The sequence below is a fragment of the Engraulis encrasicolus genome, chromosome 18 (assembly GCF_034702125.1).
Source record: "Engraulis encrasicolus isolate BLACKSEA-1 chromosome 18, IST_EnEncr_1.0, whole genome shotgun sequence".
NCBI classification, from domain to species: domain Eukaryota; kingdom Metazoa; phylum Chordata; class Actinopteri; order Clupeiformes; family Engraulidae; genus Engraulis; species Engraulis encrasicolus.
The window spans coordinates 51,627,538-51,650,037 of NC_085874.1; the positions used below are offsets into that span (position 1 = coordinate 51,627,538).

At 47.6% G+C, this 22,500-nt stretch overlaps 1 protein-coding gene across 1 annotated transcript in view; it reads left to right on the top strand.

The window, feature by feature from the left end:
* The window catches only part of LOC134469508 (apolipoprotein B-100-like), a 17,361-nt gene extending 844 nt beyond the window's left edge, over positions 1 to 16,517 (top strand). Inside the window, exons 2-23 of the mRNA XM_063223812.1 lie at positions 1 to 38; positions 340 to 457; positions 646 to 792; positions 1,720 to 1,931; positions 2,439 to 2,655; positions 2,961 to 3,131; positions 3,434 to 3,637; positions 4,056 to 4,232; positions 4,538 to 4,743; positions 5,050 to 5,229; positions 5,544 to 5,674; positions 5,965 to 6,166; positions 6,515 to 6,687; positions 7,591 to 7,766; positions 8,068 to 8,183; positions 8,290 to 8,663; positions 8,966 to 11,985; positions 12,268 to 13,550; positions 13,739 to 14,060; positions 14,327 to 14,587; positions 14,840 to 15,241; positions 15,612 to 16,517. The exon at positions 1 to 38 is cut by the window's left edge and continues 118 nt beyond it. Coding sequence (XP_063079882.1) covers positions 1 to 38; positions 340 to 457; positions 646 to 792; positions 1,720 to 1,931; positions 2,439 to 2,655; positions 2,961 to 3,131; positions 3,434 to 3,637; positions 4,056 to 4,232; positions 4,538 to 4,743; positions 5,050 to 5,229; positions 5,544 to 5,674; positions 5,965 to 6,166; positions 6,515 to 6,687; positions 7,591 to 7,766; positions 8,068 to 8,183; positions 8,290 to 8,663; positions 8,966 to 11,985; positions 12,268 to 13,550; positions 13,739 to 14,060; positions 14,327 to 14,587; positions 14,840 to 15,241; positions 15,612 to 16,079 — 8,598 coding nt within the window. The 3' untranslated portion in view covers positions 16,080 to 16,517. The remainder of the gene's footprint in view (positions 39 to 339; positions 458 to 645; positions 793 to 1,719; positions 1,932 to 2,438; positions 2,656 to 2,960; positions 3,132 to 3,433; positions 3,638 to 4,055; positions 4,233 to 4,537; positions 4,744 to 5,049; positions 5,230 to 5,543; positions 5,675 to 5,964; positions 6,167 to 6,514; positions 6,688 to 7,590; positions 7,767 to 8,067; positions 8,184 to 8,289; positions 8,664 to 8,965; positions 11,986 to 12,267; positions 13,551 to 13,738; positions 14,061 to 14,326; positions 14,588 to 14,839; positions 15,242 to 15,611) is intronic.
* The last annotated feature ends 5,983 nt before the right edge of the window (positions 16,518 to 22,500 follow it).

The following is a 22,500-nucleotide window of genomic DNA, read 5'->3' on the forward strand; positions in this document are numbered from 1 at the left end:
CGACCAATCATGTTCGCCCTGAGCAACATGGTCAGGAAGTAAGTAGCGCCACCTTTATTATGTCATTTATTTTATTTATTATTTATATTATTTATATTATTCTATTGCTAAATGTAATGCAATACCTATACTTTTTAGTTGTCAGAACAAGAATACGTACATGCAAAATATGGCTCATGGTGCACACAAGATTTCTCACTGAGTTAAAGAGTTCTCAAGAGTTCTAGCATTCAAACGTCCTTGTCATTGAGCCAGTCTTAACCCAACACTTAATCAAGGTGCAATGAGAGTCTGATGACTATGCCTTGCCTGTGTGTAACTGGTGTTGTGTCTCGTCAGGGTGTACCAGGCCGAGGGCAAGGTGACCCCCGAGATCGCCGCCGTGTACGAGTACGTGTCCTCCATCCTGGGGGGCGACTGCGCTGGAGACAAGGAGCTGACACTGCTCACCCTCAGGGTAGGTACACACACACACACACACACACACACACACACACACACACACACACACACACTCTCACACACACACACACACACTACAATGAGCTGACACTGCTCACCCTCAGGGTAGGCACACACACTACACACACACATTTGTGATGTCTCCTGGCTGTAACTGTCCTGTAACTGTCTCCATGGCAACAGGTGATTGGCAACATGGGTGAGGCCATGGAGGCCGCTGGCGCCGGTGTGAAGGGCACGCTGGTCAAGTGCATGAGGCAGCCCGCCACCACCCTCTCCGTCCAGATGGCAGCCATCAACGCCTTCAGACGCATGACCATCTCCGACGAGGTAAAGAAAACCACTCACCTATACACACTACACACACACACACACTCACACACACACTACACACACACACACTACACACACTACACACACACACACACACACTCTACATTACTGACGAGGTAAAGAAACCACTGACATACTGTATGTACTACATGGACAGTTAGCTTCTGTTGTATTCCATTCAATGATCTGTAGGATTATTCCACCCTAAATGTCTGCATTCGTACTTTAGCAACGCTAAGAACAAGCGCTGATAGGACGACGGTTGAGTTTGACTGTCAATCAAAAGAATTGTAAAATGATACATTCATAATAAAAATTGTATACCACTAGCATGATGCTAATCATGTCCTCTTCTCTCTGCGGTTGCCACTAGCATGATGCTAATTATGTCCTCTTCCCTCTGCGGTTGCCACTAGCATGATGCTAATCATGTCCTCTTCCCTCTGCGGTTGCCACTAGCATGATGCTAATGTCCTCTTCCCTCTGTGGTTGCCACTAGCATGATGCTAATGTTCTCTTCCCTCTGTGGTTGCCACTAGCATGATGCTAATGTCCTCTTCTCTCTGTGGTTGCCACTAGCATGATGCTAATCATGTCCTCTTCCCTCTGTGGTTGCCACTAGCATGATGCTAATTATGTCCTCTTCCCTCTGCGGTTGCCACTAGCATGATGCTAATCATGTCCTCTTCTCTCTGCGGTTGCCACTAGCATGATGCTAATCATGTCCTCTTCCCTCTGCGGTTGCCACTAGCATGATGCTAATCATGTCCTCTTCTCTCTTCCCTCTGTGGTTGCCACTAGCATGATGCTAATGTTCTCTTCCCTCTGCGGTTGCCACTAGCATGATGCTAATCATGTCCTCTTCCCTCTGCGGTTGCCACTAGCATGATGCTAATCATGTCCTCTTCCCTCTGTGGTTGCCAGGTGCGCTCCAACATCCAGCGTGTTGCCCAGTACGGTAAGGGCGCGGTCCAGAAGCGTCTGGCCGCCTACCTGGTTCTGATGAGGAACCCCGAGCCCAGCGACTACGAGATGCTCCGCAAGATTCTGGGTCAGGACCAGAACCCCCAGGTCAAGGCCTTCGTGGCCTCCCACGTCAACAACATCATCAACTCCAACGACCCCGCCACACACAAGTAAGTCACGACCCCGCCACACACAAGTAAGTCACGACCCCGCCACACACAAGTAAGTCACGACCCCGCCACACACAAGTATGTCACGACCCCGCCACACACAAGTACGTCACGACCCCGCCACACACAAGTAAGTCACGACCCCGCCACACACAAGTACGTCAAGACCCCGCCACACACAAGTAAGTCACGACCCCGCCACACACAAGTAAGTCACGACCCCGCCACACACAAGTAAGTCACGACCCCGCCACACACAAGTAAGTCACGACCCCGCCACACACAAGTACGTCAAGTCACATTACATTACATACCTTTGGGGATTCATAAAGTTACTCTACTGTACTCTATTCTACTCTAGTCTCCTCTACTCTACTACTACCCTACTCTACTCTACTACTACTCTCCTCTACTCTACTACTACTCTACTACTACTCTACTACTACTCTACTCTACTACTACTCTACTCTACATATTGACACCACATGTTGTTTTCCGTGTGCGTAGGCTGGGAGAGGAGATCGCCCAGGCCCTGTCTGAGATCGAGATCACCCCCGGAGATCTTCAGGCCTCTCACAACTACCGTATGGATGCCGCCGTTGCCAAGGACGCGACCCCTGTCGTGCAGGGCAACATCATCTTTGACCCCAGCAGCCAGCTGCCCCGCGAGGTCATGCTGGAGACCACCCTCAAGGCCTTCGGAAGCAAGTTCGACATCTTTGAGGTACATATACTGTATACAATATAGTTTGACATCTTTGAGATACATATACTGTTTACAATATAGTTCGACATCTTTGAGGTACATATACTGTATACAATATAGTTCGACATCTTTGAGGTACAGAATTATAAACCTTTAGTAGCATCTAGATATACAGTAGTTTGACATCTTTGAGGTACCTATAGTGGCTTGGCATCTACATACAGTTTCTGTGTTGTCAAACTTTGACACTGTTCAGTTGTACATCCTACTTTTGGGTTTCTGAATATTCCTCATCCAACTTCCATTTATGACTCTTCCTCTAGTTTGGAATGGAGGGCAAGGGATTCGAACCCGCCATCGACGCCCTGTTCGGCAAGAACGGCTTCTTCCCCGACACCTTGGCCAAGGCCATGTACTGGACCGGAGACAAGATGCCCGAGAAGATGGTCGAGGTCCTGGAGGGCTGGGGGATGTCCATGAAGACCGACAAGCAGGTGAGAGAGGGAGGCAGACACCTCACACGCTAAAGTAGAGATCTATTGGCACGATACATGGAGTTAGATATCCTTTGAAACAATCTACTGCACATACCAATGGAAAGAGCAAAACTGGAAGCCTGGGTGTAAATAACAATAATACATAAAAAGACTACTAATAATACATGAGTTTTTTTTTATAGCGCTTTTCTTAACACTCAAAGATACAAAGGTGTAAGAGCACTATAGAGCGACATACACATAGGACTATAAAACAAACTCGAACTTCTAATCATTGCATGCGATTTCACCGGTTGCAGGTTCCCGAGAACTTCGTGAGGGAGATTGTGCGTAACTTCAACAAGCTGGCGAAGAACCTGCGGGCGCAGGAGGCCCCCGAGGCCATGGCCTACCTCAGGATCATGGGCACCGAGCTCGGATACATCAAGGCCAACGAGCTGGAGGACCTCAGCTACCTCGCCGCCATGTACGGGGAGATCCTCTCCTACCTCCTGCCCAAGGACGTGAGTATACGTGACAATATCATCTGATCATCATACTCAATGGCACGATATCCATCACATTGCAATACCACCAGATAGTCATTACACTGCCATTGGCATATTGCATGTTCCAATGTGTACAATATGTATATTACAATTACCATTGTCCATCCAATACCCATCACCAAACAAAGTATGAAATGCTTGTATGTTAAAGCATTTTATAAAAGCGCCAGCTAAGTGTAATGTAATGTAATGTAGTGTAGTGTAATGTAGTGTGATGTAATGTAATGTAATGTAATGTAATGTAGTGTAGTGTAATGTAGTGTGATGTAATGTAGTGTAATGTAATGTAATGTAATGTAGTGTAATTTAATATAATGTAATGTAGTGTCATGTAATGTAATATAATGTAACGTCTTCCATTGTTGTGCTTTAGTTCCTGAAGCAGGTTGCCACTGGCATGGGTAACAGCATGACTGGCTACTACATGTTCCTGGATAACGAGTTCTCCCTGCCGACCGCATCCGGATTCCCCCTCAAGGCCGCCCTCTCCGGAACCCTGGTGCCCAGGATGAAGGGAGCGCTCAGCAACTTCGGAATGAGAGACGCTGTGGTACGTACTGTACATAAGGATCTTTAATACTTTATTGTGTCGAACTTGCTAGTTACATTTGGCAATTGCTCTCTGAGTCATCACACACATTATTTTCCTCACCCTGTGAGTGATGGGAAAAAATAAGCGAATAAAAAAGAAGTAAATTAAGATTTTGTAATAATTACCATACAATAGTTAACTTTCGTATGGTAATTACATCATCTCCTAGTAAACCAGTTATTATGGTTCTTGTTCCTTGTTTTACACACAACGTTCCATTGCCTTCCATAACGTTTCCTCTTGCGGATGTTTTTCCTTTGCAGCAGGAGGTGTCCTTCATGCCCTCTGTGGGCGTTGAGTTCGTGACCAAGATGGGCGTCCACATCCCCCAGTTCGTGGACGCGGGCCTGGAGATGCACAGCAACGTGTACCACGAGAGCAGCCTGCGCGCCAGGCTCCAGATCGCCAACAACCAGATCAGACTGAGCATGCCCGCCCCCGAGGGACCCACCCAGCTCTTCCGCGTCAGGTATGTTCAAACAGGAGGTAGAAGTTGCAAAACGACGTATCCACCATTTTTGACTTATGCCACTGTTATTGCTAGCCTATAAAAAAGCAGTGGCACAATATCCTGATGACGTCAGGTATGTTCAAACCAGAGGTAGAAGAAGTGAAGAGTTTCATTGCAAAACGATGTACCCACCATTTTTTACTTATGTCACTGCTATTGCTAGGCTAGAAAAAAGGCAGTGGCACAACATCCTGACGACATTGCCTATTTTTCATACTCACACTCGCTCCCGTCTTGTTTCCTTTCTCCTTCCTGTGAATACAGCAACAGGCTGCTGTCTGTGAGCGCTGGCCAGGCTCATCTCATCCCCTCCGTTGCCGAGGGCAGGACCAACGTGCACGAGTGCGCCGCCCTCTTCAAGGGAATGCAGTACTGCACCACCGCTCGCTACAACATGGCCGCCTCTGAGGATGCTCCTTACTTCCCCCTCAACGGAGAGACCAAGTACGTGAAGTGAAGGCAGCACGACACACTGCTGACACACACACACACACACACACACACACACACACACACACACACACACACACACACACACACACACACACACACACACACACACAGCTTCATTTTAATTCAGCTCACTTCCATTTACCAGCAGAGTTGGTAAAAAATAGAGCAAGTATTCAGTACTACACACAGTTAAAAATGACAAATAAATACATTTCAAATAAATTCCATTCAAATCAAATGAATTCATTAGTTGTGCAACAGGTGTGCAACAGGGTTGTTAACTTGGTCCCCCTCTACTCCACTAGGTTTGCTATTGATGTCCAGCCCACTGGAGATGTGTCTGAGTACACTGCCACCGTGACCTATGACCTCCTGTCTGAGGGCAAGGAAGGTCGCCAGAAGGTCGACTCCATCAAGGTTGCTCTGAAGGCTGAAGGTAGGATGCTTTTACCTTTTGACCAGAGCACTTGCCTGACCCATTGGACTGTACATGCCATGATATAACAAGATAGATATGCGACATATGACACATATTAATACACGATTCTTGCTTATGATGTGTCTACTTCTGGGCAATTCAATTTTAATATTTTGGTATACTCCCCTACTGGGGTCGAAAATACATAACACATATACACTCGAAACAAGGTCACCAAAGGGCTAAATAAATACAAAAATAAAAGCAAATCACAAAAACTCAAGCCCTCCTTCCTGCCCGCCTGTTAGGTGCTGAGCCCGTGGAGGCCACCGCTTCCCTGAAGTACAACCGCAACAGGAACATCCTGACCGGCGCCATCCAGGTGCCCGACTACGACGTGGAGGCCGGCATCAAGGTTGGCATGACCGACAGCAGCTCCCGCGGCAAGCAGATCACCATCGACATCAGCGACCACACCGTCCCCAAGATGTCCCTTATCGCCCGCGCCAAGTAAGCAGCCACCACACCCACAGATGAAATGTCGTATTGGAATCATCAGTAGTGCTTGCAGTACTAGAGAACTTACATACATTATAGGTGAAACAAGCTCAATTGGAGGTGAAACAAGCTTAGTTGAAAACACACAGACAGATAGAAAGTCTAGTTATTCTTTTTTTGTGCGTGCGAGCTAAAACGCCAGTTTCTGGTTTGTTTCCAGGATGGAGGCCATGACTTAAAGCCTTGTGCAATGTAATGCAATGTAATGTAATGTTTTCCAGGATGGAGGCCATGACTTAAAGCCTTGTGCAATGTAATGCAATGTAATGTAATGTAATGTAATGTAATGATGTTTTCCAGGATGGATGCCATGACTGAAGGCCTCGTCCAGCTGCAGGTGCAGGTGCCCTCCCTGAGCACTGACGCCACCTTCACCGCCACCATGAGGAACGACGCCCAGCTCACCCTGGAGGTCGAGAGCGACATCAAGCTCCCCGAGACCAACTCTGCCCAGAAGGTCACCCTCATCTACGGTAAGGACATCACATCGTCAACGTCAAGTCCTATGACGTTTTGGGTTAGTGCAGAGGGGTAAGGAGTAAAACGGTCCTCACTCCAAGCTCTTCTATTAGATGATTTACCTCTTAACTTAACCTGGTTTACTCCCGAACCAGGCTCTTCTATTAGATGATTTACCTCTTAACTTAACCTGGTTTACTCCTGAACCAGGCTCTTCTATTAGATGATTTACCTCTTAACTTAACCTGGTTTACTCCTGAACCAGGCTCTTCTATTAGATGATTTACCTCTTAACTTAAGCTGGTTTACTCCTGAACCAGCTTCTTATTGTGCATTCATGTGGTCTCGTAATTATCGTAAATACCAAATGCCGACATTCGAAGCACACATGAACGTCACCGCTTCTGGTATTTACCACTGGACAACTCGGAGAAAATTTTGATAAACGAGTTTACGAGATGATGACGCACAGAACAGCTGGCTCTACTCTCACCATGGCAACCGCTAAGTTGAAATACTCAAAAACCGGCATCAGTATGTTCAGACAGTCATGGTAAATGACAGTGTCAGAAAATATTCAGCATGTTTACCTTTTGACTTCCTAATTCATTTGCTTGCTGTAGCTGATGAACAACAGTCTATAATTGTTTTATTTTAAAAACTGGCGAGTCTCACTCTGGTCCGCCATTTTTAATTTGTAAACAGCATCAAAAAAGCACATGAACGCACTTGTAAATACCACTTAGCAACTAGATAATATGTACTTCAGAATACCACATGAAAGCACTATTAGTATAGGCCCCAGGTTTACTGCACACACACACTCACTGGTCCACTGTTAAATAATATAATATAAAACCTCCCGTGAGTTTAAAACTCTGTTTTTAATATAATACTGTTATATGTGTTCTGAACAGGAGACGACAGCGTGGAGGTTCTGGTGAAGTCCGACATGAACACTGAGGTCCAGAAGGTTCTGCCCAGCACTGAGGCCGTCCAGAACTTCCTGCAGCAGCTGAGCCAGGACATCCTGGACCAGAGAGTCGTCAAGACCGACATGAAGCTCCGACACATCTACAACAAGGCCATCGAGGTAATAAAGAAATATATAATAAGACACATCTACAACAAGGCCATCGAGGTAATAAATATATACTGTAAATATAATAATAAGACACATCTACAACAAGGCCATCGAGGTAATAAAGAAATATAATAATAAGACACATCTACAACAAGGCCATCGAGGTAATAAAGAAACATATGACATCTACAACAAGGCTATTGAGATACACATTCATTTAAAACATGACATCTACCTACCCAATTAAGCTGTAGTGTTGAATTACTAGTTGTAGACAAGTCAATAAATGAAATGGTTTAAATGTTTACAGGCCTCCCAGATCTGGATGGACAAGGTGTCCGCTGACGCCCCCTTCCTGTCACAGCTGAGAGAGAACATGCCAGAAGTCGTCATCCCCAGCATCCCTGAGAGGCTCTACCTGCAGACGTAAGTTGAAAATTAAATGCTATTTAATGTTTTTTTTTTTTAATGAGGTAGATCTGTCCCATCTCTCTTTTTATTACAACATTGTTGTTGTTGTCTTCCATGACAGGGAGGCTGGCATCAAGTACGTGTTCAACCACAACACCATCACCGTGACGATTCCTCTGCCCATGGGCGGCAAGTCCTCCGAGGAGCTGAGCATCCCAGAGACCCTCTCCACCCCCGAGCTGAGCGTGCGCCAGGTTGGCCTGGTGCTGCCCTCACAGCAGCTCACCATCCCCGCGTTCACCGTCCCCGCCCAGTACGACCTGACGCTGCCCCTGTTCGGCATGGCCGAGGTCACCGCCAGAATCAACAGCAACGCCTTCAACTGGGAGGCCGCCGTCTCCGCGGGCAACGACTCTGTGGACGCCCCGGCGTACGTCGCCAAGTACAGGATCACGGCCGACGGCCCCGTGGAGATCCTCTCCTTCACCACCGAGGGTAACGTTTGGTTTTCCACATTAAATTATACCTTGCATGCTGTAATAGTCATTGAGAAGTTAACTACAATAGTACTACAATACCTTGACATAACACAGGGCCTTAAGTAATGCACTATGACAGCAAATTTATAACGCGTGTCTTAACGGGTTAATGTCAGACATTAAGGCGGCAAGTCAGTTATGAAACAGCAGGCCAGCTCTGTTATTCTTGTTCATTAATAATAATAATAATAATAATAATAATAATAATAATAATAATAAAACTCTAATTCCCTGTTTTTGTCACGTCATGTCCTACAGGATCTGCCAGAATTGCTGATGCTCCCCTGGAGACTCTCAAGTGCACCGCTAGCGCCTCCCTGAACCACAAGTACCTGGAGTCTCGCTTCAGCATGGAGGAGTCCTACGTGCTGCAGGAGACCGTCAAGGCTGAGGGCAAATACGAGCTTGAGATGTTCAGCCCCCTGGGCATGCAGACCTCCCAGAAGTGCACCGTGCAGACCTCCCTGGGCTCCGAGCTCAACGGAGACGTCAACATGGACGGAACTCTCACCCTGGGCTCCATGACCGGAACCTCCAGCCTGGTGTTCAACTTCTTCGCCAACCCCAGCAGCAAGGAGGGCACGGCCGAGTCCACCTTCCGCCTCACCTTCCCCGTCGCTCAGATCCGCAACAAGATGAAGCTGACCTCCGACGCAGAGCACGCGCTCCTCGACAACACCTTCGTCGTCAACCACGAGACCGTCAAGCACACCACCAAGGTGACCGTGGAGCAGAAGGAGGGCCAGGTGACCATGAAGACCGATTGCATGACCAGAGCCGACGAGAGCGTCCTGCGCCACCAGTTCGACATGGCCGCCACCATGGAGAAGATGACCGTGAGGTTCGACTCCCAGGCAGAACACCAGACCAACCGCGCCGTCGCCGCGGTGACCGCCGCCCTGGACCAGAACGGCCTGGAGCTGAACGCAGACGCCTCCATGAACGTCGACGAGCACCGCGGCGCCCACAAGGGATCCCTGCTGCTCAACAGGAACGGCCTGACCACCAGCTGCACCACCGACATGCAGCTGCTGGATCTGAACATGGACAACACCGTCCAGGCTAATGTGGACACCACCGGCGCCACCCTGTCCGTGAACGGCAAGGCCACCTACCACGAGAACAGCGCTGAGCTGAAGATCGACGGCAAGGCTGCAGTCACCGAGGTCACCCTCAACGGTCTGTTCAAGGGCGACCTCTTCAGCGCCAACACCCGCAACCTGGTCAACTTCCGTCTGGACCAGGAAGGCCTGGTGGTCTCCAACAGCATGGCAACATCTCTCAACGAGATCCACACTGACACCACCCAGTCCCTCAAGGTCACCCTCGACTCCCTGAAGGTCAGCTCCGTCTCCGACAACGTCCTCAGCGACGGCAACTCCTACAAGCACGACGTGTCTGTCGACCTGCAGAAGTTCGCACTGGCCGTGATCATGAACAACGACCTGAAGGTCCTGGGCGCCCACCTGCTCAGCGAGGCCAAGTTCAACGCAGAGCCCTTCAAGATGTCCGCCACCGGCCTGCTGAAGGGAGCCTACGGGCAGGAGGAGGTGAGACACACCTACGAGATCGCCTTCGCCAACAAGGTCGCCTCCGTCAAGTGCAGCAGCAACGGCAACGTTCTGGGCGCACAGATGACCCACAGCTCCGAGCTGGAGATCGACGGCCTGACTGCAGCCAAGTACAACGGCGAGGCTCGCTTCAACTCCCCAGTCCTGCGTCTGTCCGGCACCCTGGGCGCCAACGTGGTGCCCTTCACCATCACCGTCGACGGCATCCTGAACTCCGATGGCGAGCTGAACCTGTACGGAAAGCAGACCGGAGAGCTGTACAGCAAGCTGCTCCTCAAGGCCGAGCCGCGCTCCCTCACACACGCCCTCGAGTGCCGCGCCTCCTCCTCCCACCAGATGGACAGCGGCGTCTCCGTGGAGACCAGCTTCCAGAACAAGATGGACGCCCTGGCCGTCCCCGAGGAGCAGAGCGTGTCCGTCAAGATGGAGTACAAGGTGAACGAGCACACTCTCCACCAGGAGCTGAAGGCCTACAACAACGCCGAGAGGATTGGCATGGAAGTGTCCGGCACCGCCGCGACCAATCTCCTCAACAAGGAGGGCGAGGACAACCAGGACTTTGCCATCTCCGGCTTCCTGAAGTACGACAAGAACAGCGACAGCCACTTCATGGAGATTCCTCTCGTTCAGCACCTGCCAGAGCTCATGGAGCAGGCAACCATGACCGCCCAGAAGCTCTCAGGAAACGCCATGACGATGCTGGAGCAGGCCGACGAGCAGTACCACATCCGCGCCACCGTCGAGGAGAAAGCACGAGAGCTGAAGGAAGTCATCGACACCTTCGACGTCGAGCTGTTTGTCCGCGACTTGAGCGATTTCGCAGAGAAGACCGTGCAGCGCGTCCTGAGAATCGTTCCCACCGAAGAAGTCACCAGGGTCCTGAAATCCATCTGGGACGCCATCGTCACCTGGGTGACGCAGAACCAAATCGCCGAGAAGCTGGAGACGCTCTACACCAGGATCGAGGAGGTCGTGGCTCAGTACAACTTTGACAGCATGGTGGAGAAGGTCATGAACACCGCCGTGGAGGTCATGAAGCAGTACCGAGTGAAGGAGAACTTCCAGGAGGCCGTTGTGGCCCTGCAGTCCATCGACTACACCCCCCTGCTGGAGAAGTACCAGGAGATGCAGAGCAAACTCGCCGCCGAGCTGCAGGCCTTCGACTTTGAACAGATGCTGGTGGACCTCAAGGAGTATCTGACCAGGCTCTTCGACAACGTCAAGTCTGTCGACTTCGAGAGCTATGCCGCTGAGGCCAAGAACATGGCTGTTGAGATGACCCGCGTGCCTTGCTTCGGCAAGCTGTACGGCGAGTTCAAGATCACCTCCCCAGAGCACAACCTGGCCGCCACCGCCGAGTTCCAGAACTCCACCACCACACCTGAGACCCCAGAGTTCAGCGCCACCCTCAGCTCCCAGCTGACGTCTTCCTTCGACCTGCTGGCATACAAAGTTGACGCCAACGCCCACATCGCCGCTCCCAAGAGGGACCGCCTGTCCCTGATGGAGTCCGTCAAGATGAGCCACATGTCCGCCTCCGTGGACCACCAGGCCTCCGCAACCCTCTACGGCCTCGTGGGCCAGGCCTCCGCCGAGACCACCCTCAAGGCCACCACTGAGCCCTACGCTGCTGAGTTCGTCAACAAGGCCTTCGTTGCCATGGAGAACGGATTCTCCACCACTCTGGAGACCTCCTACAACCACAAGGTATATACTGTATATATATATATATATAGTTTATTTGACCTTTTGGAAAATTGTCTAATCAACATGGCCAGTAAATGGTAGTAAAGTGTAAATGTAAGTTGTAGTGTAATGTAAATGGTAGTAAAGTGTTTTCAGCGCCGCACTCCCCTAGCTGAACACTAGTCCACACAACATTCTCTGATAAGGCTGCTCATCTGCTACACAGAGCAGCATGGTCATAAAGCGCATATATGATTTGATTGAGGAGAAATAATCTGAAAATGCATTTTTATTTTATTCCAGGTGTCCATGCCCGTGGCCGACATCTTCAGCGAGACTTCCATGAAGCAGAAGGCTGTTGCTCAGTTGGAGGCTGGAACCATCACCGTGACCGTGTCCAACGAGGGAACCGGCAAGTACTCCGTCGTGGAGACGCTGGCCGACGACGGCTTCCACAACAGCAACCTGGAGATGGAGCTTAACCTTGAGAACATCAAGGTGACCTTCACCGGCGAGACCAACACCGACAACCTGAAGCTGAAGCAGAACCTGGATGCCGTGGCAACACCCTTCTCTCGCATCACCGTCACCGCCCACTCCGAGGCTGAGGCGCCCGTCTTCATCAAGAGCAGCGTCTTGGACATGAAGGTCGAAGGTCAGGTGGAGGAGCCCAGGCTCCTGCTGACCGCCACCCACAACACCGAGATGATCGGCAGAGTCGAGGGTGTCGTCGCCAACTCCATGGAGTTCGAGGTCACCCCCCTGGAGGTGCGCTTTGACTGCAAGAACAAGGAGAACGCCAAGCTCTCTCTGCCCATGGACATCTCCGGCAAGGTCGACCTCCAGAACGACGTCGCCGTCACCGTCAACCCCGCCGAGCAGAAAGCCAGCTGGACCGGCCTCGCCCGCTTCAACCAGTACAAGTACTCTCACTTCCTGTCCGCCGGCAACGCTGAGAAGGACATGCACGTCTCCGCCACCCTCAACGGCGAAGCCGCACTCGACATGCTGACGGTTCCCATCGAGATCCCCGCCATGACCGTGCCCTTCGTCGGCATCAGCACGCCCTCTGTGCAGAGCGTGTCCGTCTGGGACGCCGCCGGTCTCGAGAGGTTCCTCATCACCCCCCAGCAGACCTTCAGCCTGGAGTCCAAGTGGACCTACACCAAGAACCCCGAGATGATGTCCGTGGAGATCGACATGGAGCCCGTGCTCAACGCCATCAACGTGAACGCCGACGTCCTGCGCCGCTACCTGGAGCAGGGTAAGGACAGTGCCGCCGACGTGCTCTCCACCTCTCTGGAGAAGATCCCCAAGAGCATCAGCCTGCCCGGCTTCACCATCCCCGTAGCCAACGTGGAGGTCTCCCCCAACTTCATCACCGTGCCAGACCTCAGCGCCATCTCCATGCCAACGCTGCCCGTTGCAGTGCGCATGCCTCAGGTCTCTCTTCCCAGCATGAAGCAGACGCTGCTGATCCCCACCTTCGGGGAGCTGAACTACATCCTGTCCGTGAAGACCGCCATGCTCACCCTGAACGGCAACGCCGACCTCCTCAACCAGGAAGACATCGTCGCACGCTTCAGGTAATTAATCAAGACGATCAATAGCTTAGATGGTTTTAAACATGCTTTGAAAACATGGCTTAGAGATCAGTCAATGTATGATATATGTGTATAGGTTTATATGGAACTTAAGCATGTATTTCGTTTTTTATATAAGAACTGAGAATGTCAAATAAAATCATTAATCATTCATTCATTCATTCCTCCAGTGGCCAGTCCGCCTCCGACCTGCCCTCCATCGACCTGAACGCCAAGACCTCCGGCAGCGTCACCTTCAGCGTTGCTAACGGCCTGCAGACGGCTCTGTCCCTGCAGCACGCCGCCGTCGAGGGCAGCCACACCGGAACCCTCACCCTCGCCCTCGCTAAGGTCTCCAACGCCGCCAAGCTGCCCGCCATGCCCTTCGAGCTCCAGCAGGAGGCGACAGTTAGCGCTCCCGAGGGCCTGACCGCCTTCGTCTCCTCCCCAACCCTCGGTCTCCTCGGAGCTGAGGTGCAGAAGAAGAGCGGCAGGATCTACGCCAGATACCCAGTAAGACCTTTAATATTACACAGCGCACCTTTACTATGTGAATAATATTACACCGTGCACCTTTAATAATAATAATAATTTCATAATCAGCAGATACCCAGTAAGACCTTTGATGTGTTCATCTTTACTTTACAACTCAGCATACTCATGAACGTATTTTAACAAGCTACTCAAAAGTTGGTATATTTAAAAGTTGGCATAGTTTGTCAGTATCTCTTAATGCTAGTGCTGCAAGTTCTAACAATATCTTTGCACTTCATTTCCAGTCTGAGCCCGAGGCTGACGTGGACATCCTGGGTGTGGAGATGAACATCGACGAGTCCAAGCAGCTGCAGATCGAGACCCGCTGGAACATGGAGGTGCCCCGTGAGGTAGCTCTCGCCCTGAAGGACCGGGTGCCCGAGATCACCGCCACCCTCAACGTCAAGGAGATGATGAGCGAGCAGGCCGACGCCGCCTACGAGATGGCCAGCAACGCCCAGGTCTACCTGCAGAGGGCCTCAGAGTACCTCCAGGAGCAGGGACAGGTGATTATTTACAATCAAAAGCATTTCTTGAGTTTTATTTCACGGCAGAACAATGTTTCGACATGCAACTGGTGTCACGTCTGCCTCTTGTGCACTTAACTTGAAACTGTGACTGGGTGTTGTACTGTACTCCAAACTCCAATTTCGTTGCCTCTTTTGACAATGGCAATAAACTCTTGAATGTTGAATCTTGAAGGTAGTGTACGGCATGAATTAATAAAAGTACTCTACTCTACTCTGCTCTTCTCTCAGGTGGTGTACAACAACGCTGCCGACAAGATCGCCGCCGCTGACTTCAGCGAGTACAACGCCAAGATCTCCGAGATGGCCATGATGCTGCTTCAGAAGTACGAGACGCTGCTGCAGAACCTGTTGGACGCTGCCGTCACCGTCCTTAGACAGACCAAGATCCCCTTCCCCGGGTACGAGGAGGACCTGTCCCTCTTCCAGCTCTACAACGAGATCAGCACCTTCGTCGGAGACTTCACCGAAGACGCTCTGACCAGGATCCCCGAGATGATCGCCGCCTACAGCCAGACCGTCGTGGAGTACATCCGCTCCGTCGAGTTCACCCTGCCCGGCTCCACCCACGTCGTCAACGGCGGCGAGATCCTGGACGACCTGACTCAGGCCTTCAGCCGACTGCAGGCACAGGTACTAGTCTGATTAGCATCGACTTTCAAATCTCTTCCAGATTTTGGTCTGACCAAGAGCGTAACAATTAACGTGTACATGTACTAAGCAAATGCTAAGGCCTACTAGGTCCTTACTAAGGTTAAATTGGTATTAAATACTTTATTGTGCATGAACAAGACATTTGCGAATACAAGCCTGATTTGTGTTTGAGTTTGATTTTGCTTTGTACATGCCCTGCAAGTTACGGTACTTATACAGGAACATTGTATGTTTTAGTGCTAATAGATGTATCCCTAAAATAAAGTGTTACCCAATGTCTTTACATCAAAATAGACTAAATAAATGTATTCATTCATTCATTCCTTCCCTTCGCTTCTCTTCGCTTCAGGTCATCGCCGTGGTTGAGCAGCTCAGCACCATCACCCTGGAGAGCATCATGGACAAGATGGCCGACATCGTGCGCATCAGCGCCGAGAAGGCACGAGAGCTCGTCACCGCCGTCACCTCCCAGGACCTGGAGGGCTTCGCCGCCTGGCTGAAGAGCGTCTACTCCGACTTCCTGAACTCCCAGATCTTCCACGACGTCTCCGCCAAGGCCGCCGAGGCCATGAACGTGGCCGAGCAGTACTACGGCCAGGTCAAGTCCCGATTCGACGAGGTCGTGGTCGACTTCTCCGTTGAGCAGCTGAACGCTGACCTGCAGGCCTGGATCGAGTCCGTTGTCGAGCGCCTCACCGCGCTCCAGACCAAGATCGTGGAGGTCCTGATGGAGGCGTCTCAGAGGGCGCAGGGTCGCGTCACCGTGAGCGAGGACAGGGTGGTCGTCACCATCCCCCTCCCCGTCCAGCTCGCATAAATATAAACAAACAAACAAACAAACAAAGACTGCCATTTTGTTCTGCTTGCAACAGCCAAGTCAACACATGCTACTGATGTCTACTGAGTGGTGAAAACAGCCAAGTCAACACAGGCTACTGATGTCTACTGAGTGGTGAAAACTGCCAAACTACCTGCCTGGGGAGAAGCCTAGAGAGGAGAGAACTTAACAATGCTGTATTTAAACCAACCAACAACCAATTTTTATAAGCAATGACAAATATTACTACCACCAACTGAAGGTTATTGATGCCTTGTGTGTTCTTTTTCTTGTGAGAGGTTAATTATCATCTGCTGTGTTATTGTCTTGGATGAGTAACTTAACATCCATTTTCATTTCCATGTCTATCGTGTTATTCTATTTAAACCACCCCTCGAGGGTTAAAGTATTAATAAACAACATTTGTACAGCATTGGCCATTTGGATTATTTTGAATTATTACACATTTTACACATTATTACATATTACACATTATTATTACACTTTCTTTTCCACAATACACCTCATACTTACAACGTCAGGAAGTTCTTACCAGCACAGAATACAGTACATGGTTCATTGGCATGCTTCACTAAAACATACACAGCCATACAGAATGTATAATGCAGTGTTTCCCAACCTTTTTTGTCCTGCGTACCCCCTAAGCCATTTTGTCATATGATGAGTACCCCCTCGCCCTCACACATGCTCTGTTCCTCTATCCCAATGTGACTACACTCAATATATTTGCTATTATTACATTTTTCCGCGTACCCCCTGAGGTGTGCTCGCGTACCCCTAGTGGTACACGTACCCCTGGTTGGGAAACACTGGTATAATGGTCTAAATCATCTACAACATACACAGCCATACAGAATGTAGAATGGTCTAAATCATCACACAATATTGAACACTATTGCATGTTGAGTCAATCATTTTCAGTACAGTTGATAATAATAATAATAATAACAACAACAACAACAACAACAACAACAACAACAACAACAACAACAACAACAACAATAATAATAATAATAATAATAATAATAATAATAATAATAATAATAATAATAATAATGATAATGATAATAATGATAGTAACTGGATGACATTGTCCGGGACACTTGACAACACAACATGAAGCCCCATAATGCACCTTGTTCCACCTGGACTACACTACTATGACACGGGGCCTTTAGTAATACACTACCCCTACACCACTATGACAGAGCACAGGGCCTTTAGTAACATTACTACCATAGTACTACACCACTATGACGGTACACAGGGCCTTTAGTAATACATTACTACCATAGTACTATCACAGTGCACAGGGCCTTTAGTAATACATTACTACCATAGTACTACACCACTATCACAGTGCACAGGATCTTTAGTAATACATTACTACCATAGTACTACACCACTATGACAGTGCACAGGGCCTTTAGTAATACATTACTACCATAGTACTACACCACTATGACAGTACACAGGGCCTTTAGTAATACATTACTAGTTCTACACCACTATGACAGTACACAGGGCCTTTAGTGATGCACTATGTCTTGTTCACTGGCATTCTGGTAACAGCAAATTTATAACGCTGTGTCTTAATGGGTTAATTAGCGTTTCTGTACAGAAATATAAGAACACAGATGTAACAGATGAAGAAAACAAATGAAACACTAAACACACTATTTTACAACTATTTGTCGTAGGCCTGTCTTTTAGATGATCTGAATGAACTCATTGTCACACTAGACACACACACACACACACACACACACACACACACACACACACACACACACACACACACACACACACACACACACACACACACACACACACACACACACACACACACACACATCGGCATGGCAGTGGCACTCATATACATACATACATACATACATACATACATACATACATACATACATACATACATACATACATACATACATACATACATACATACATACGTACGATTTACACATTTTAGTAGGAGGTCAAGAGCAGTGCGTAAAAAGACACCAGAAGTGAACAGGAACATCAGACGATAAGAGCCTGGCAGGAGACTTCATTTGCACCCCATACATCAGTCTATCAAGTCAAGTCAAGTCAAGTCAAGTCAAGTCGACTTTATTGTCAATTTCTTCACATGCACTGGTCATACAAAGAATTGAAATGATGTTTCTTACTTCCCCATGCAGACATAGACATACTTTAGGCATAGACATAGACAGTATAGACATAGACAGTATAGACATAGATAGTACACATACAGTACACCTAGAGAACCATACAATTCACATACAGACATTTACGTTAAAGTGCAAGACTGGGCAACATAAGACAAAATATCTTAAAGAGGTATTGTTGTGCAATTTCATTTGCAACTATCACTATGTGCAATTCTGACATAGTGATAGTTGCATTGTGAAATGTTAGTAAATAATAAAGTAAGTAATTTGTAATGTGTATATATTTACATTGTCCCAGTATGACATTCTAAATAGTGGTAGTAGTATTTGTGCATAGAATAAATAACACCGTTTAAATCAGAGCTAGACAGCAAAAAAATGTGTTGTGTATATATTTACATAGTTTTCCAGTACATAGTCTACTGTATGTCCCGAGGGCCAGTGTCCTATTGGGTTTTATCCAGCCCCTAATATTATGCAGTTTCACATGAAATGTGACATTTTTTTGTTAAGAAACTATATAAATTACATTCACAATACAATTGAGGGTTTTTTAAAAATATATTTTCAGAGACCTAGTGAAGATGGGGTCTGTTGTACAGGTGGCCTGTAAAGTGCAGCGGAAATCCATATAGGCCTATAAAGTGCAGCGGAAATCCATATAGGCCTATAAAGTGCAGCGGAAATCCTGGTTTGTGTTCATATATAGCCTATAAAGTGCAGCGGAAATCCTGGTTTGTGTTCATATATAGCCTATAAAGTGCAGCGGAAATCCTGGTTTGTGTTCATATATAGCCTATAAAGTGCAGCGGAAATCCATATAGGCCTATAAAGTGCAGGGGAAATCCATATAGCCTATAAAGTGCAGCGGAAATCCTGGTTTGTGTTCATAGTACCGTACGGCCCTTGGAGGAGAATTTGAAGTGAACCCTGGAATGAAGACGGTTCTCAAGATTCAAGATTCAAGATTCAAGATTAGTTTATTACGTCTTATTATAGGTTTGAAGCCTATAAAGAGTAAAAATTGTTGTGTTTTTTTGTGTCCTCAAAAAGATACAAAAATAAAAGTAAAAAAGAGATGGGGGGGGGTGCAAAGAAAGTGCCTTGTTGTCTTCAGCACAAATTCAGTAATCTAACTGCTTGGTGGAAGAAACTAGGCTACTTTGGAGTCTGGTAGTGTGAGATTTCAGGCTTCTTTACCGTTTCCCAGATCATTTTCATAGTTGGGGTGACCAGTATCAGCCAAGATTTTTTTTGCCTTCCTGATGCTCCACCCCTGCCATACACGTTGCATCCTGTCCCCATGGCAACTGGTCACACAGCAGCCTAACCTACAGCTCATGCAGCAACAGGATCCAACTCGAGGGAAAAGCAGAACTTATACCCGCCACTTGGTGTCACTGTTGAGAAAGTTTAGACTTACTGTAAACACCAAGCACACTGTTTCACAACCTTTGTGGATAAGCAGGATAGGTGGGTTTGTCATGTGAACTGACTTTTAAATTGTAGTGGAAGATATTGAGGAGTCATTCCCTACACTCCTCATAGTCTTGTTAAGGCACCACCCTGCTGGCAGGGGACAAAGGGGGCCGTTGTCCCGGGCCCATGGATATGGGGGCGCCCATAATTGGGTCCTCATTATATTGAATGTAATGGGTGGGGGGCCCCTTCAAATGACTTTGTCCTGGGCCCAGCCAAAGCTGCCAGGGGCCCTGCTGCTGACTCGAGTGTCCAGATCCGGTTAGAAAGAGAGATGAGAGGAGCTCATGGCAGAGTTCCCCCTCTACTGGCCATGGGTGGGAACACAAGAGCACAGTGTACAAACTAAACACTAAACACTAAACACTGAGTCAAACACCATGACATGACAGCGGCCTGCTCTGACAGACTTTTTAAATAAACAGTCGTGACGTTTTCATTTCAGATAGGCAGAGGAGCCAGTGATATCTAAAGCAGCCGTCTATGACAAATACTCTGTACAGCTTTTAAAGAACCTGTTGAGTTATGTGCTGAGCTACTTTCATGATGAATTATATACAGTAGACATAATGTGTTGGGCTAGCCTCATACAGTACACACAACAATGAAGAGCTCTTTTCCAAAATGAGATATATCCATTTTATAGAATGTTGGGAAATTGACATTTTTGTATCGGGCATTCCATTGAAATGCATTGCAAAATGCATTTTTATAGAGGTTTTAAAGTATGTTCCCAAAATATTTGACTGGCAAGAATGCACACATAGATGATAGGACATCTTAACAGTCAATTCCAATATTAAAATGCAAAAAGTCAAAAATGGTTTATATAGCGTTTTGGAAAAGAGCTCTTCCAATGGTCCACCGTAGCAATATCACCACATACACACAATACACACCACATACGATACACACAATAAAACAATGGTCCACCGTAGCAATACACACCACATACACACAATACACACCACATACGATACACACAATAAAACAATGGTCCACCGTGGCAATACACACCACATACACACAATACACACCACATACGATACACACAATAAAACAATGGTCCACCGTGGCAATACACACCACATACACACAATACACACCACATACGATACACACAATACAACAATGGTCCACCGTAGCAATACACACCACATACACACAATACACACCACATACGATACACACAATAAAACAATGGTCCACCGTGGCAATACACACCACATACACACAATACACACCACATACGATACACACAATAAAACAATGGTCCACCGTAGCAATATCACCACATACACACAATACACACCACATACGATACACACAATAAAACAATGGTCCACCGTGGCAATACACACCACATACACACAATACACACCACATACGATACACACAATAAAACAATGGTCCACCGTAGCAATATCACCACATACACACAATACACACCACATACGATACACACAATAAAACAATGGTCCACCGTGGCCTAACGGTAGGGCACTGGACCACTGCGCCAGCGACCCGGGTTCGATTCCGGCCCAGGTCATTTGCCAACCCTTCCCCGTCTCTCTCTCTCCCCACTCATTTCCTGTCTGTCTGTACTGTCTTATCTCTTATATGAATAAATAAACAAAAGGCAAAGAAAGGAGAGATGAGATGAGCTCATATCGGAGTTCCCCCTGTACTGGCCATGGGAGGGAACACAAGAGCAGGGGTGCATTTCTCAAAACCACAGTTGCTAACTATGTATGTTTGCAATGCAATTTCCCATTGGCAACTACCCAAGTTGCTAACTGTCTACCAACTACCCTTTCGAGAAACGCACCCCAGATGAGCAGAACAGCACAGTGTTAAAAATCAACGCTGACGCACACGCCAGCACAGGACAGCGGCCGGCTGACAGACTTTAGAATAAACAGACAAAACGTTTTCATTTCCGATAGGCAGGAGAGTCCGTGATACCTAAAACAGAAGTCTCAGCATTAACCTGTTAAAACACGGTGTTATAAATGTATTGTTATCAGAGAGGCAATGGGCGAGTCATAGTGCATTACTTAACCCTATCCAGACTGGGGGGGGGGGGGGGGGGGGGTTGGTGTAAAAGTGCCCGCACCAACTTTGATGTCGTATAATTCCTTAACGACTTAAGCTATGACTACGAAACTTGGTGACTTTTCCTAAAATTTAGTTGGCTACAGTTTAGTACCAAAAGATTATGTTTATCATTGTTGGCGTTGCCATGGCAACGGTCTTCTGACAGGTATGTCTGACCGAAAATCACTGATCTAAGTCTCATCATTGTTCCTTTTTCATATTTTTTGTTATTTCCATTAGCATCAGACAGCGTTGTGAGCATTAAAGTGGTCTGAAGCATATAATCATTAAAATTTAAGTCCATTACCTAAATTTTGATGGACAATACATTATGGCGAGATTTTGGGCATTATAATCAGATGATGTCATAATGACGTCATAATACCAGATAATGACACGAAAATGATGTCATTCATAGATGTCTATATGAAGAGTTCAGATGCAAAACCCCCTAACTCCATTTCTGAAGACCTGCACTTCTATATTTTTAGAGAACCCTGTCGTTGGTTTGGTTTACATTCATGTACTTGATAATACATATTAATAGTTATATTACATAAATAAAATGAAAAAATGTGCAATTTTGATGGCTTTGTATTAAATAAAAATGAAATAAGATTATTTTCTGAAAAGGCACT